Here is a 16,820-nt window from a genome sequence, read left to right on the forward strand (position 1 = left end):
TCCAACCAGACGAATTTTAGCACAAACACAAACCTAGTGTGATGACTTTTACTCATCTATTTATTAAACGGATCGGAGATGGGATGCAGATAAAAAGAATTATTGAATTCGAAGATTAAGTAGTAAAAGGCTAAAAGCCACTTCATTCCGATTAAGTATATTATATATCATAAGTTATATATTATTATTATTATGTCTTTAAATTTGTGTTCTAAATTATTTATATTATGTAATTAGTTGTATGGCTTATAAATTTACTTTCACCATAATATAATACTCCTAGTTTTAATTAAAATAACTTTTAATTGAATAGGATGGAGCAATAATAGTTTCCAATCGGTGTATATGATAGTTAAATATCCACCTCCCTGATTATTAGGACGAATATGACTCTTTACTAACTGGATATAGTTGAGAAAAAGATGAGACATCCCAAACTCAACTTGTTGACATCATTATCCTTGAAGTTTTGATTAGGTGCTTAATTCATTATCTTCCATTAGAATTTTTATTGAGTTTTTTTATTTAGGGTCGACGTTCTTTTTCTTCGTTACCCTATCTAAAAGTCTTATAGGCACATTTTGTAAGTGTTATAGGTGCATCTTTCCGTCACCCTCAAATTTATCTTGGCGTGTCTATAACACTTATGAGAGGCGTCTACAAAACTTCCCTTGTATCTATATTTTGATTTTTCTTTCATGTGATCAATACTTTTCTTTTTTGTTTAACAAACATATAATTTTGTTGAAGTAAAAAATAACCAATCTGAACTATCATCTACATTTGAGTTTTATCACGGTAACAAAAATAACCACTTTCGTTTTGGACTGTCAACGATATTGTTGAAGTAAAAAACAACTCATGTATAGAGCTTTGAGGTGAAGTTATAAAGAAATTCTCAACTTTTTTTAACAATAAAATTCGAACTGAGATGTTCTAAGTATATATATACTCTAATGTTACCACCAAGGCACCACCTAAATATGTTTCACCACATTTTGGTTTTTGTCAAGAAATGAAAAAAGTTTGCACCAAAAGAAAAAAAAAATGAAAAAAGTTATTTGACTTTTGTCAATGGGGTTGAATTTTATAGGCCCCTCCGGTTATTGACCTTATCACTTTTATTAATGACACGTGAAATCCGACTGTTGAGCTATTGACAAGTGGCAAATAGAGAAAGCATGATAAATAAAAAAATGGATTAAGAGATAAACTAATCCGAAAACTAATGCTTATATATAGTAAGTAAACTCATCCACCACTTATTTCTTCCTATATCCAAATTCCAAACCCAAATCCAAAAACACAACACAAGAACACATCTTGATTACAGTAACACAACAACAAACAAACCCTAGAAATCATCTTCTCTCTCTCTTCAATCTTCAAACTCTTCACTTTCTCTCTCTCTAGAAATCAACTAATGGCGTTGAGTTTATCTCATCAGCTTGGATCTCTCGCCGGTACACCAATTCAAACGAACGATTCCGGTATCGGATCTAGTAATAACACTGATTCATCATCATCATCATCAACGGGACTGATAAACGCATCAGCAATTTGGAAATCACAACCGACGAATCTAACGAATTTAAAGTGTAGAATCACAAATCAATCAGGTCAAGAGATCGACGGTGGTTTATTATCATCAACATCACCACATGGTTTATCTCCTCCTTTAAGTCCGTGTAGATCTCCGGTTATGAACGGAATGATGAGACCAGATTTATCAGTAGCTTGTCAAGCATTTGCGACGACGGAGATGATGTCGTCGCCGGTGATCGAATCAGAAAAGATGAGGAAGTTTAGAGAAGGAGGTGAGAGTGCGCAGGTTAAGGGAAAAGGAGTGCCGGTTTACGTGATGATGCCGTTAGATAGTGTGACGATGGGGAATAGTGTGAATAGAAAGAAAGCGATGAATGCGAGTTTAATGGCGTTGAAGAGCGCCGGAGTTGAAGGAGTGATGATTGATGTGTGGTGGGGATTGGTCGAGAGGGAGTCACCTAGGGTTTATAATTGGGGAGGATATAAAGAGTTCATGGAGATGGCGAAGAAACATGGACTCAAAGTTCAGGCGGTTATGTCTTTTCATCAGTGTGGTGGTAACGTTGGTGATTCTTGCACGTGCGTATTTTAGCATCTTCTTCTTCCCTTTTTATCCTGCGCACTCCTTTTATATATTTGTTGCTGTGTTTTTCTTGACATGCGTATGCTAGCTTATACTCCTGCGTAGTTTAGCATGTTCACCCTTTTTATCTGCCTAAAATTTCTGTGGTTACATCATTGCTCTTTTGCTTGGGTATTCAAATGCATATGTTTGCATTTAGTGTACATGTTAGCATATTCTTCTGAAGTGGTGATGCTTTGCTCTAAAAAGTCGGTCAGAATCAGAGGTGGACAACCGGATCTCACCCAAACCATCAAGAAAGAAAATTGGGCGAAATTTGTCTGTATATGTCAGATTTCGACCGACATTTTTGTGGGGAGGAACATTTTTGCGGTTGATTTGGTTTTCCTGTCAAATCTGCCTGAATTTCGGTGGTTGTGTTATCGATCTTTTGCCTGGGTATTTTTCACATGCTGATGCTAGCGTTTATTGCACATGTTAGCGTATTCTTCTTCTTCAATGGTGATGCTCTGCTCTAAAAAGTCGGTCGGAATCCGACGTGGACGACTGGATTTCACCCATACTATCAAAAGAGAAAATTGGGCGAAATTCGGCCGTCCACGTCGGATTTCGACCGGCATTTTGGAGCAGTGTGACATTTTTCTCTTTGAGTAAAGAGACACTGGACTGAAAAGTCTAAATGAAATAAGCCGAAAAAAGATCTTGGGTCCAAATTATCGGCTCGACTCACACTTTTTGGCCGTTCCAAATTGTTGTCGTTGATGGTAATTTCCTGCTGATTCCGCCCCACTCTTTTCGGCATATTATCATTTTTGTTTTTCTTTCCTAGTGTTTTTAACATGTGCATGTTAGCATTGTAGTTTTATGTTGTTGCACTTTTTTCTCTTTCCACAATAGGGATTAAGTCTTAGAAAAATATTGGGTAGGATATATAAATTGAATTAGAAAAGGAGTGATGATCTGGGATTTTTGTGGTTAGTTGAGCTCCTTTTGCGTGACGCTTTTATCTGCTAACTTTTAGGTTGTTGTCTAGTACATTGAATACAAGTTTGGCTAAATTTTTTTGTCCTTCAATGGATTTAAGTTTTATTATAAAGTTTTATGAGGTTCAATTTTCTATGTTCCATACTTCTATGTGAGATCATGTGTAGATATGTCGATTCAATTTTTCATTAGGTACTTATATCTGATATCATGTGAATCTTGTGCATGTCACAATCGTAGTTTGTCAAAAAAAAAAAATACATATATAGGCCATACACCTTATATTGGTAAGACTTATCTTGGATCTATGTTCGTGTTAAACTTTTCTTATTGTGCATTAAAAAGTCACGATCTTTATGTGTTCTTTTCTTCTTTTTCTTTCTTTTGATTTGGGTGGTTGTTGTTTCTTGAACTTTTGGTTATCTTTTGCTTAGGTTGATAGGGACCTTTGCTAGTTGTAGAAGTCAGAGTTTGGTTATTTGGTTAACCAGTGATTGCTTTGTAGCTTTTTGTATTGATATGAAAACCCTGTAGAGACAGTTTTATATTTATCTTTACTGTAGGAAAAATATCTAGATCCCTAATTGCTTTTCACGTGTATAAATTTGTATTCGTTAGACGTTACGCCCTTAATTAAAGTTGTGGACACTTGCTTTAATTCTGATAGTTTTCCTTTTCGCTTTCATTGTTTAGTATACCGCTACCCAAGTGGGTGACCGAAGAGATTGATCAAGACCCTGATTTAGCTTATACGGATCAATGGGGAAGAAGGAATTACGAGTACTTATCACTTGGTTGTGATAACATTCCAGCACTCAAGGGTAGAACACCTATTCAATGTTATGCTGATTTCATGCGATCTTTCAGAGACAATTTCCAACATCTTCTTGGTGACACCATTGTCGTAAGTATTAATTTAATTTTGAGCCTCAACTCCTTGATAGTTCATTCTATCCAATATTTGTTATCATATGTAGTTGACTTGCTGCTTTGCGATTCATTCAGGAAATTCAAGTAGGAATGGGGCCAGCAGGAGAGCTTCGATACCCTTCATACCCAGAGCAGAATGGTACATGGAGATTCCCTGGAATAGGAGCTTTTCAATGTTACGACAAGGTATTCATAGTTTCTTAAGTTTGTAAGCATCTAACTCGAAACCATTGGCAATAACTGGAGACATCTCTGATGTCCATGTGGGACTATGCTCACATTGTTAATCTTCTGAGTATGACTCTATGTCGGACTATAATTTCCTTCGTTTCGCAATTTCGCTTTAGTTAGTGCTGTATTGACTTGCTTAAATTTATGCAGTACATGATAAGTAGCCTTCAAGCAGCGGCTGAAGCTGCTGGAAAACCAGAATGGGGAAGCACAGGTCCAAGAGATGCCGGTGAATATAACAACTGGCCAGAAGACACGCCATTTTTCCGCCGTGAAGGTGGTGGTTGGGATAGTCAATATGGTGAATTCTTCCTGGGTTGGTACTCTCAAATGCTCTTAGACCACGGCGAGCGAATATTATCGTCGGCACAATCTGCATTCCAAGAAACAGGCGTTAAGATCTCAGTAAAAGTTGCAGGAATCCACTGGCATTATGGAACCCGATCTCATGCTCCAGAGCTTACCGCTGGTTATTACAACACCCGATATCGTGATGGATACCTACCCATCGCTCAAATGTTGGCCCGTCACGGAGCTGTCTTCAACTTTACGTGTGTAGAAATGCGTGATCACGAACAACCCCAAGATGCACAATGTGCTCCAGAGAAGCTTGTAAAACAAGTAGCATTGGCAACTAAAGAAGCCGGAGTTCCCCTAGCAGGTGAAAACGCATTGCCGCGATACGACGAAACAGCACACGAGCAAATACTCAACGCCTCGTCATTGAAGTTTGACGAATCTAGCACAGAAGAAGAGAGAGAAATGTGTGCATTCACTTACTTGAGGATGAACCCAGATCTATTCCAACCAGAGAACTGGAGAAAATTCGTGTCGTTTGTGAAGAAGATGAAGGAAGGGAAAGAAAGTAAAAAGTGTTGGGAAGAGGTAGAAAGAGAAGCAGAACATTTTGTTCATGTAACTCAACCATTGGTTCAGGAAGCTGCTGTTGCTCTGATGCACTAAACCAAAAAATGGATCAAATCTTTAAACCGATATCGGTTTTTGCCTATATTTAGTAAGGCAGAGATCGTATACGTAATGTGGTTTAGGGTTTATGTTTTAGGCAAAATAAAAGGTGGTGTGGAGTCATGTGGTCTAGGGTTTTTCGCTCTTCATCCTCACGTCCCCTTCTTCGGTTGTTGTGTTATGTGTTCATATATTAACGAAAAGTGTAGGCAAAGTTCAGTTCTTGGAATGTTTCAGGGTGTTGAAACAGAAAAAAGAGAGATGGTTTTAGGTTGCAACTTTGTATGCCATTGTAATATCAAGTGAAACGGGATGCTTTTTTGCTTTCATATTTTTGCCGTCTATGATTATTGATGTTTTAAAATTATAAATTGGTAACACAACTGCTCCGTGTTCATCTTGATAAGCACGATAACTGCCGACATACTATACGACAAAAATAGCCTAAACGAAATTAAATGTCTAAATTCAACATAAACTACTTTATTTATATCTAAATTCAATATTCTTGGATTTGTATTTCCATGAGATCGGACTTGGGACTTTTAAATTACAAAGTATATGCACTTACCAACTGGACTATTGTTGACAATTGTCATAACTGCTGTAAGAACAAGTCATGCATCTTAAAAGGCCACACAAACGATGGTAAAGGCCATTCAAGATTAATTTACTTTTCATAATACATGTGTTATTACTATTTAGGCCTATCAAACCAACAAATAATATTTGCATTGTCAAGGTCTATCAAACCAACAAATCAGATGGTTTATATGCAATCCAACGGCTGAGATGAGACAGCTTAGATTTGTGTATAAGTTGTATTTCTCTATGAACAAAATTTTGGCCTTGGTTTTAGCCAAAGATAGAGCGCCACTCAAAACACAACACATGGAATAAATCCGCATATTTTGAGGTCAAAGTCACCTTTCCGCACTTAACATGTGGCACTTAAAATAATAGAAAAGAAACCACTTGGCACACATATAGCTATCCATGAAGCACTATTAATACTCATAGCACAAAGAGTTAGAAAGGAAGAAGAAATTAAGAAAACCTAACTCAAAATCCATCTCCAATTTCTAGTTCCATTTTTTATTTGTAAGAGAGAAAGATGTCAAACCCTCAACAGAGCTTCAATGCTGGTTCAACCAAGGGCCATGCACAGGTTAGAATAGTTATTGTCTATCTTACCCTTCACTTTGATTTGATTTTACATCATCTTAGTATGTTTTGCCATTTATATCTATAATATAGGCCAAGACTGAGGAGTGGACCCAATCGGCTAAGGATACAGCCAATGCAGCCATTGACAAGACAGCATCGAGCGGTGGCTCGGCCCAACAGAAAAAAGAAGAGGCTCATGGCTTCCTCCAGCAGGTAAATTATATAAATATATAGAAGAAATAACTATAAATAAATCATAAACTAGCATTTCATTGATATATAATTTGTGATATTTGTGCTTATTGTGTAGACCGGAGAGCAGATGGTACATATGGCACAAGGTGCAGTAGAAGGGGTAAAGAACACACTTGGTGTTGGTACTGGCAATTCCCACAAAAAATAGATGAAAAATAATCTACTTTTTTGTTGTTAGGTTCTTTTTGTTATCCATTTAGGTTTCCTTTTATAAGGGAGCTTCTACATTTGTTTTGGGTAGAGGTCTCTGTGTTTATGATATTTCTTTATGTTCTTTTTTTTCCCTGTGAGATCTCACTTGTTGAGGTTGTAACAAGGGCAAGGCCCTAATAATCCACTATGGAATGCAAAAGTCTTTCGTTTCGGGCTTACATTGAACTTCTTCGATTTCTAGTTTAGCTTTCGGTATACTTTTACAAAAATGTGATTTGAAGAATAGAATTGTAGCGCCCCAAATCCCAAATTTCAAGCTAACCGCCTTGAAATCGAAGATTTGAGACCTTCAAACTGGATCCACGAGCAACACCTATCATGAGTGCACAATCAATACCTGAAAAACAAAATAGTTGGGTTAAAACCCGACCGCAGTAGATTTCCTCAAACCTAAGTCTTGGGTAGGCAAGCTCAATCCCCAATCAAGGAAGCATTGCATTCATATTCATTATTGGCATTATCTGAAATTTAACGGTGACTACTAACATAATATATCAGATTTATCCAATCCCCCTCGAAACTAATAATTTATGTCCTTTGATTAATTATTAGGTTTTCCGGTTCTCGTATTTTAATCTAATACTAACCCTGATAATACAACGATCTTTTTTTTTCAGCAGATAGAAAATATCATGCCTTTAACTAAGGTAAACCTTTATAGCCACAAACTTGACATGTACGTCGACAAACACATTATGTCGAAAGACACAATCATCAAACTCTCGTTCAGGTATCTCAGACCAATACACAACAAACATTGACTCTTATCAAGAATTACAAACAAGCTCACCAAACAATTCAAGTCAACAACACATGACAAGTCAGAAGCGATGATGCTCATAGTAGATCCTCACGTGCATCGCAATCTCAAACAAGCAAATAAAAATAATAATTAACAAACATAGACTCACCACTAGAAGGTATCTACCTAGGAGATACATTGCCTAAAGAACAGAAACCATGTGAATTATCTCAATAAATTCGTCCATCGGAGATTGTTCTGACACCTTGTACGAAAACAATTGTAACTCTTCACTCGGAACTCGGATTAACGAACCGTTTGAACTACTAAAAAGTAGACGAACAGACCTTTACAACCATATAAGAATCACACTTAGATTCATTATATATCTACACCAGATTCAATTTTAATATAAACCGACGTGCAGTAGACACTGTTCTGACACCTTGTACGAAAACTATCGTAACTCTTCACTCGGAACTCGTATTAACAAACCGTTTGAACTAATAGAAAGTAGACAAAGAGAACTTTCCAACCATATAAAAATCACACTTAGATTCGTTATATATCTGCACCAGATTCAATTTTAATGTAAACCGACGTGCAGTAGACACTGTTCTGACACCTTGTACAAAAACTATCGTAACTCTTCACTCGGAACTCGGATTAACGAACCGTTTGAACTACTAGAAAGTAGACAAACAGAAATTTCCAAACATATAAGAATCACACCGAGATTCTTCATATATCATCACCAGATGTAAGTTGAATTTAGATCGAAATACTGTCCTGTCTATATGTTTTATGAAATTCTAGATAAAACTAATCTGTAAGCCATTTAATCGTTATTTCATGTGATTAACAATACTATACCTATCATGGAATAAATTGAAAGAGCCTACAAAAAAATTAGGAGATAGGAAATCTACCTCTTTTCGCCTTAGATGACTTTAAGACCACAACCATGGCTTGTTCTCTCACTAGAGAACTCTATTTCCATCACTTTTCTTCTTTATTCCTCCTTCCTTCACTAAGGAGCGGCTGCACCCTCTTTCTTTTCTATAGGGTTTCCTCAAAAGTGAAGAGAAATAGGGTTTTTAAACCCACTAGTATTTCATCTAAACAAAACTGACCTAGACTTTTATTATTTCCACCCAATTCGGTATGTCATGAAAATAGGGGTGTTACAAGAATACTACGGTTTCTTATAATAAGCATGACATTAACGTTAAAATAGAATCCACATATCAATTTTCTTGCAACAAAAAGAAAATGAAAAGAAAAAACGAAAACCCATCAACGGAAAAATGAACTCAAATCTTATAATATATAAAAGATGTTGGTTCAATGAGAGGCCTTCATCCCACATGGCAAATAGAAATAAGTAATCAATTCATTTAAAAGAGATCTTGTCGTGTTAGTGTGCCAAATAGACTTTCCATTTAAAAGAGATCTTGTCGTGTTATTGTGCCAAATAGACTAAAAGTAAGCACACCCGGTGAGACTCGAACCCACAAGTCAGACGCCTTATCCATTAGGCCACGGGCAGGGACGGATCCATGGGGGTGCGAGGGGGTGCGACCGCACCCCCTAGATCCTCCCAAAAAAATAAAATAGTAGTAGCAGTAATTCTTTTTTAATATGTATATTGGTATATCCGATATATTACATCTGATGTAACAAGATGACCAGTAATCTATCTGCATTTGTTATGTTTTTTTTATATTTATGCGTTTACACCTTATATATACACCGACCGTGTCTGTTGTTGACATGAAGTAGAACTTGGCTCAACGATTGAGGCCTTGTGTTCTTGCTTGTGGGAGCAGTTGGTGCTATGTTCGAACCCTACTACTTGTAGTATTTTTAACTTTTAATATTTCAACTATGTTTAAATTCTTATAAAATTCAATTCATCTACCATAAATTCCTACAAACTTCAATTCATCACCCTAAACCCTATAAGATTCAATTCAACTACCCTAAATTTATGTAAAATCCAATTCAACTACCGTAAACCCTATAAATTTCAATTCATCTATCATAAACTCCTACAAACTTTAATTCACCTAACATAAGCAAATGAACTAGGAGAGCTTGTATCAGGACAAGGTTTAAAATCAAGAAACAAGTCTTAGGTGATCTGGAGCTACTTGTTGGGGTTCACACTATAAAAGTTTGACATCTTTGCTAGAACACTTCATGTTCAGTTCTGTGATAGATGTCCTTGAAGTTATTGCTAAATATTCTATTAAAGCAGATCAAAAGAGGGAATCAATAGATTTGCTATCCAAGATGCAAACTTTTGAGTTCGTATTTTGTTTACATTTGATGAAGCTTTTGTTGGAAATAACAAATGAATTTTCACAAGTAGTACAAAGAAAAGACCAAGATATTGTGACATCCATGGATTTTGTTGAATCATCCAAAGCTAGAATCCAAAATGTAAGACACCATGAGTGGCCATCATTGGTTTGGAGTGATTCCACTTTTTGTGAAAAACATAATATTGAAGTTGTTGATCTTAATGGTTCGTACATAGTTCAAGGGAGAAGCAGGAGGAATGCACAACAAATTACAAACTTTTAACACTATCAAGTGGAGATTTTCTATAACGTTATTGATATGCAACTTCAAGAATTAAATGGTCGTTTCACTATAAGAAGAATACCGAGTTGCTCCGTTTATGGCTTGTTTGAGTCCATCTAGAGATTTTACCTTTTTCGACAAAAGTAAGTTGATGCGTTTTGCTGAATTTTATCCGTCAGATTTCAGTAGTCTTCACACAATGCATCTTAGTTCTCAGCTTGATAATTACATTTACGATATGAGGCAGAATGATTATTTCTCAAATTTAGATGGGATTGGAGCTCTTGCTAAAACATTGGTGGAAACTACGAGAGATAAAGCATATCATTTAGTTTATTTGCTTATCACTTTAGCACTCACTTTGCCTGTTGCAACTGCCTCCGTTTGAAAGAGCATTTTCAGCTATGAAGCTAGTTAAAACACGCTTAAGAAACAAGATGAGTGATCCGTAGCGGAATGATAGTTTAGTAGTCTTTATTGAAAAAGAAGTTTTTAGTGAAATTAATAATGAGTCGATTATGTGAACATTTCAAAATATGAACTCTCGTAGAGGTCAATTGCGTTTGTAATCGTTGTGAATTAATATAATTAATGAGTATAAGTATTTTGTTAATTACTCTGTTTGAAAAAAAAAAGTATATGAATCCGCACCCCCTAAGTGAAAATCCTGGATCCGTCCCTGGCCACGGGTGCTTCATTGATATTTACATAGTAAGGGAGGAAGCTAGGTTTGTGTTTAGAATACATCTTCTTCTTTAATAGCTCAGATTACACTTTCTAAACCTATCTCGAAAGATTGAGATTACACCTCTTAGACTTATCTCTAAGAGTTAAGATTAAACTTCCCCAATTTATCTCCAATGACTAAGTTTACACTTCCGAAACTTATCTCATGTTTGTGTCTATTAGACACGGACTATACCCTGTTAATTTATAATGAACAAATTAGTCGAAAGGCGAACTTAAAGTTGTATTTCAAACATTGGATTTTGTCTTGTCCTAATGACTGATAGGATTGATTTTAGTCCTATTCGTGTCACAGATTCAAAAATCAAACGAGTCAGTTTCCGATTCAAACCAGTGAGACTCAAACAATGAGAAATAAACCACGATATGAGTTTACTTTAGTAAATCATTTATAACTCTTAAACATGAAGATTCAAAAAAATTATATATCACTCTCGTGAAAGTTTGATAAATTATCTAAAGGTGTATCAGAGTATGTGTCATTAATATAACCCTCTCCTTTCAACAAAAAAACAAAAAAAAACAAAAAAAAACAAAAAACCAAAAACGAAAAGAAAAGTAACTCTCTCAAATAAACTTCTCAGTTGCTCGCACCCCACGAAGGTTGAAACACACCCGATTGTTTCATAATACACAAGATAGCTCTATATGATCGTGTCAAAACCATATTAACTAGTATTACATTTTTTTGCTTAGAAATATACGAGTCATCATTAATATGCATTCATACGTTATGAAGAGATAATACAAAGATACATCGAGATTGATGAATTGAATACGCACTGAAACTGTCTGATTTGAACCCTAAAAGGCGTATATATGATATATATGTCCTTAAATGTCACCTTAAGGCGTATATATGATATATATTTCGTTTGTACTTTAATTCAATAAAGGGTTAATTATGTTTTGGTCCCCAATTCGTAACCAACTCGCCAATTAGATCCCAATAAGTATCCGACAATTCATTTTGGCCTCAAAAGAGCAAAAAGTTTTCAACTTTTTCAGTAATCTCCCTTAGGCGCGAAAAAGAATGAATTTCTATAGGTCGCGGCTTTGGGGAATAAAGAATAGTCTCTGGCGAATAAATTCTCTAGGGAATCCATGTTTTTTTGTTCATTCTCGGGGGCATATTCTATTTTAATCCAAAAACTCACTTGATCAAACATTGACCCCTAATCTTCATCTTCTTTATCACCTTCACCATCACAACTTCCCACCACCACCATTCCAACCACAATTGCCATCTCTTATCCTTTTTAACTCACAGGTACCCTCTCTCTATTGTTGCTTTCATTCTCTCCCTATCTCCCTCCCTCTCTCTCGCTCTCACTCTAGATCTCTCTATCTCCCTCTCTTCCCCTCTATCTCTCCCCCTCTCTTTTTCTCTCTCTCTCTCCCGATCTCTCTTTCTCTCTCTCCCTCTCTCTCTAGTAATTTTTGAAATTATGTGTACTCCCTCTTCCTTGTTCTCGAATTGCTTTCTATAAAAATTCTTCTTTTTCACCTATTGGAATTAGGGTTTCGATTGTATTCAGACTGGTGTTCTTGTTCGATCCGACGAACTACTTTGTCCACAACCTAAAATACTTTGATTTGCTATGTTTGATCGATTTAATGCTTCTAATCTAACTTTAAGAAGTTTAACTTCATGTGAATTTTGTAGACTTGAATGTATTTTTTTATTTCTTTCAATTCTTCTTTAACACTTTCAACATCCTCGAAGAATGATTAACGTTTGTAGGTCAACGAAGTAATCTAGAGAGAGAAAGTGGTGAGAAGCAGGTAATGACTTTCCTTTATGAAGAGAGAGATAGAGAGAGAGATAGAGATAGAGAGAGAGAGAGAAAATGAAGATTAGGGAACAATGTTTGATCAAGTTAATTTTTGGATTAAAACATAAATATGCCCCTGAATCAATATTTATTGACTAAACCTTTATTCCCTAGAGAATTTTTTATTCCCCAAAGCTGTGGCCTTTCTATAAAACTTAAAAACAAATTAGATACACCTCATCTCTCCCTCAAATCTGACAAATAAGTGCTGCAGAATGAGTACTTTTCAATCACTGCATTAAGAGGTGTACATATTCAGTAATAGCAATTCTACCTTCTTTTCTTCAACAAAAAAAAACATGGTATGTATATATATATATATATATATATATATATATACAGATTTATGTGCCAATCTAAAGGTCTATCACCAGGGGCGTGTTTGAGGGGGTGCGACCGGTGCGGTCGCACCGGGCCCCCTTAAACCACCAATTTTTGTGAAAGAGATAGGGCCCCTAAATATGGATAGTATTATAGTTTGGCAGTCAATAATTATCTCAAAAGTAACGCAGCCTTGTTGGTTAACCTCTTGTGCAACAACCTTGAGGTCTCTTGTTCAAAACTCCTTGTTGGCAATTTTTATTCATTTTATAAACTCGTTATTGCCTTGAAGTTTACTAACAACAACTACTATTAGTGAAGGTAATCAATTAGTTTTAGTTAAGTTAAATACTTGTTTTTCTATTTTTTCATAGGTATGTGGTAAAAAAAATTTATCTACCTTTGTTCATTTGTGATATTTACTAAATGTATTATGTGCAAAAAAGTTACGTTCTAATATTATCAGAGAAAGGGCCCCAAAATTTTTTTTCGCACCGGCCCCCAAATTCTCAGCCACGCCACTGTCTATCACCAATAAATCAGATGTTTTACATGCAGTCCAAGGGCTGTTTGTGGATAGGTGTAACTTTGTGCCTTCTTTTTAGTAAAAGATAGAGAGCAACTCAAAACACAACACATGGAAGAAATTAGCGTATTTTGAGGTCAAAATCACCTTTCAATAGTCGACATGTGGCATTTAAAATAGCGGAAAATAAGCCACTTGGCACACATAGAGCTATGGATGAAGCACTATTAATACCCAAGACATTGAGAACCATAAGGCACAGAGAGTCAGAGAGGAAGAAAGAAAGAAAGAAACCTTAACCCTAAACTCATCTGCCATCTCAAATTTCTAGTTTCACTTTTTGTTGTGTGGGAGAGAAAGATGTCAAATCCTCAACAAACCTTCAATGCTGGTTCAACCAAGGGCCATGCACAGGTTAGATTAATTATTGTCTATTTTACCCTTTCATTTGATTTGATTTTACATCATCTTAGTTGATTTTTGCCATTTGTATGTATAATATAGGCCAAGACCGAGGAGTGGACCCAGTCGGCTAAAGATACAGCTAATGCAGCCATTGACAAGACTGCATCGAGCGGTGGCTCGGCCCAACAAAAAAAAGAAGAGGCTCATGGCTTCCTCCAGCAGGTAAATTATATATAAATATATAGAAGAAATAACAAAAAGTATATCATAGACTAGCATTTTACCGATATATAATTTCGCGATATTTGTGTTTATTGTGTAGACCGGAGAGCAAATGGTACATATGGCACAAGGTGCAGTAGAAGGCGTAAAGAACACACTTGGTGTTGGCACTGACAGTTCCCACAAGAAATAAATGAAAAATGAATCTATTTTTGTTGTTAGATTCCTCTTTGTTATCCATTTAGGTTTTTTTTCGAAAGTGAGCTTCTATGTTTGTTTTGGATAGAGCTCAATCTGTTAATGATATTTCTTTGTGTTGTTTTTTTTTCCAATGAAATCTCACTTGTTAAGGTTTTAACAAGGGAAATGCCCTAATAATGCACTATGAAAATATGAAATGCAATGTCAAATAATTTTTCTATTCAAAGATTGTCTCATATATAAGAATTGCATTCATCTTTTTTGGTTACATTATATAACATAGATGCACTATGATAATTATGTTACTTTTTAAATAACATAATTTTCCAGCAAAAACAATTAGGAATTAGACACTTAATTACTTGAACTTAATATGACTTGGTTTACTCCCAAAGTGAGAGGTTTATATAGGTAAACAACATAAAGATTGGACTTATTACTAAATTATAACCAAGAAGACCAAGAGAAAAGACTAACACAAAAGTATGTTAATTTTTCTTTATTTTTCTACCCTTAATTCTAAATTTTTTTTCACCTATATCATTTCTTGTCTTCGTCAGAGTTAAGGCCACGGACGGCATCCGACTGACTGTTGGGTGGTCTTGGGCCTCCCTCACCCCAAAAGCTAACTCAAGAGGTAAGACTTTTCCCACACTTATTAACACACACCATGCCCCTTCTACAACTGATGTGGGATTATCTTAACTATCTCCTCTTCGCACATTGACTTTTAACTTCAATAGTTATTGGTCAGAGACTTGTTATTGAAAGTTAATATTTCTCTGATGCTTGATAAGGCATCTAGAGATCTCTTTATATAATTTTTCAAAACAAAATTACAACTATCAGATTTACAAAGATTTGATGCTTATCCTATATAACAAATATTCAAAATTTAAAATACATTCGAATGAGTTAATAACCGAATGGGTGAATGCTCTATCATTAATTACTCGAGCTCTGATATCAGTGTTGCGTGGTCTCGGGCCTCTCTCGCCCCAACTCAAGATGTAAGACTTGTCTCGCACTAATTAACACACCCCCTGCCTTCCACAACTAATGTGGGATTATCCTAACACTGACGTTCTTGAACGAACCTCCTCTCTAGATCTGATTAGAGAGAGAGGAGAAAAAAAAAGAGAAAAAAAATTTAGAGAGAAAGAGGAGAGAAAAAAATGAAAGTTTGAAGGTCGCCAGTCGGAAAATTTGTCGGCCGGCGACTCTCGTCGGTGAAGACGATGAGGTGGCCAGAAGATGAGGTGGCAGAGAGAGAAGATGAGATGGAGGAGAGAAGGTGACGACTAGTTAACGGTGTGCTAACGGTAACTGAAAAAAGAAGGCATATGGGAATATTTGATAAAGTTAGGAGCTAGGCAGGAAGTTGGTCACAAAGTTAGGGGAAATAACCCTTTAATTTACACAGATATGATTTTATACAAGCCGTGATCTTTATCAAAATCCTAATAAAAATGAACGGCGAGACTTATACCTCACATAAACGACTGAGCTGTTTTAATATATAGGATAAATTTCTCTTCACCGACAAAACATGGGTTATGTATGTACTCATCAACCTTGAGTTCGTGCAACATAAAGAGAAGTACGATTAAGGCAATTAATTTCTCATGTTGTGTTCTCAGACATACTAATTTTATTAATTTCTTGTAGAACATTGACTTATAACAAGGGTAATTAAACTTTGTATTTGACACTCCAAATAAGGGACTTAAATCATTTGATTTGCTAAGAACAATCACGATCTCGTAGAACATTCCCTTAGAACAAAAGAGGCGAAAGTATCCTGAATTTTGCAAAAAAATTTGTGCCATGACCTCCATAGGGATCTATATCTTATATCCCTATCGAGGTCGATCACATCTGAGGTTATTTCTTTGGCTACAAGTCTGCATCAATATCTTATATATTATACCTTTGGAGATGCAAACAACGTTGTCTTGCTTTTTTGTGTATTTTCTTGTCAGAAACATAGTATTATGAGTGCAAAGGCGAAGGTATCACATTAAGCTATAATTGGTAGAAGCAAACTACCTATACGTACTTCAGAACTTGACTACTTTTTCTTCATCCATGACCTACTCAAGAACTCAGTAAAAATACCATTCTATTTGTCTGCTACAAGAGCATTAAGACCAAGTTGTGTCCTTTGTAAGAAGGCCGAAAGTATGTGGCTCAAGAACTCACGACGGCGTTCATATAGAAATTTGATGCAATGTTTACAATATGTACATGTAATATTAGTAATTAGATTATCATCCCTCTCAGAATATGTAGCGTGGGAATATGCCTATCGAAAGTATGTGGCTCCTACGTAATATGAGGTAGTGTTTTTTTTTTCTT

The 16,820-nt window shown here is 35.8% G+C and overlaps 3 protein-coding genes across 3 annotated transcripts; all 3 read left to right on the plus strand.

Annotated features, from left to right (window-relative positions):
• Window positions 1–1,155: 1,155 nt before the first annotated feature.
• BAM1 (beta-amylase 1) lies at window positions 1,156–5,568 on the plus strand. The gene is made up of 4 exons (XM_086662899.1): window positions 1,156–2,124; window positions 3,806–4,016; window positions 4,118–4,228; window positions 4,424–5,568. Exons 1-4 carry the CDS (start codon window positions 1,424–1,426, stop codon window positions 5,234–5,236), a joined length of 1,836 nt encoding a protein of 611 aa, XP_086519025.1. The 5' UTR covers window positions 1,156–1,423; the 3' UTR covers window positions 5,237–5,568.
• A 663-nt stretch (window positions 5,569–6,231) lies between these two features.
• Window positions 6,232–7,032, plus strand: LOC147555376 (uncharacterized). Its single transcript, XM_086664086.1, has 3 exons — window positions 6,232–6,407; window positions 6,497–6,619; window positions 6,717–7,032. The coding sequence occupies exons 1-3, from the start codon at window positions 6,354–6,356 to the stop codon at window positions 6,807–6,809; spliced, it is 270 nt and encodes an 89-aa protein (XP_086520212.1). The 5' UTR covers window positions 6,232–6,353; the 3' UTR covers window positions 6,810–7,032.
• A 6,863-nt stretch (window positions 7,033–13,895) lies between these two features.
• On the plus strand, window positions 13,896–14,688 carry LOC147555377 (uncharacterized). Its single transcript, XM_086663937.1, has 3 exons — window positions 13,896–14,048; window positions 14,139–14,261; window positions 14,362–14,688. Exons 1-3 carry the CDS (start codon window positions 13,995–13,997, stop codon window positions 14,452–14,454), a joined length of 270 nt encoding a protein of 89 aa, XP_086520063.1. The 5' UTR covers window positions 13,896–13,994; the 3' UTR covers window positions 14,455–14,688.
• Window positions 14,689–16,820: the final 2,132 nt, after the last annotated feature.

This window comes from Eschscholzia californica, unplaced genomic scaffold, assembly GCF_041429995.1.
Source record: "Eschscholzia californica isolate CP2 unplaced genomic scaffold, dmEscCali1.0.p SCAF_2, whole genome shotgun sequence".
Classification (NCBI taxonomy): Eukaryota; Viridiplantae; Streptophyta; class Magnoliopsida; order Ranunculales; family Papaveraceae; genus Eschscholzia; species Eschscholzia californica.

Bases quoted from the DNA above. Each gene is read 5' to 3' on its own strand.
- BAM1 (XM_086662899.1), top strand. From the start codon at position 1,424: ATGGCGTTGAGTTTATCTCATCAGCTTGGATCTCTCGCCGGTACACCA. The intron at 2,125-3,805 runs GTGCGTATTTTA...TTCATTGTTTAG, and splicing joins AACGTTGGTGATTCTTGCAC to TATACCGCTACCCAAGTGGG. The intron at 4,229-4,423 runs GTATTCATAGTT...AAATTTATGCAG, and splicing joins CTTTTCAATGTTACGACAAG to TACATGATAAGTAGCCTTCA.
- LOC147555376 (XM_086664086.1), top strand. From the start codon at position 6,354: ATGTCAAACCCTCAACAGAGCTTCAATGCTGGTTCAACCAAGGGCCAT. The intron at 6,408-6,496 runs GTTAGAATAGTT...TCTATAATATAG, and splicing joins CAACCAAGGGCCATGCACAG to GCCAAGACTGAGGAGTGGAC. The intron at 6,620-6,716 runs GTAAATTATATA...CTTATTGTGTAG, and splicing joins CTCATGGCTTCCTCCAGCAG to ACCGGAGAGCAGATGGTACA.
- LOC147555377 (XM_086663937.1), top strand. From the start codon at position 13,995: ATGTCAAATCCTCAACAAACCTTCAATGCTGGTTCAACCAAGGGCCAT. The intron at 14,049-14,138 runs GTTAGATTAATT...TGTATAATATAG, and splicing joins CAACCAAGGGCCATGCACAG to GCCAAGACCGAGGAGTGGAC. The intron at 14,262-14,361 runs GTAAATTATATA...TTTATTGTGTAG, and splicing joins CTCATGGCTTCCTCCAGCAG to ACCGGAGAGCAAATGGTACA.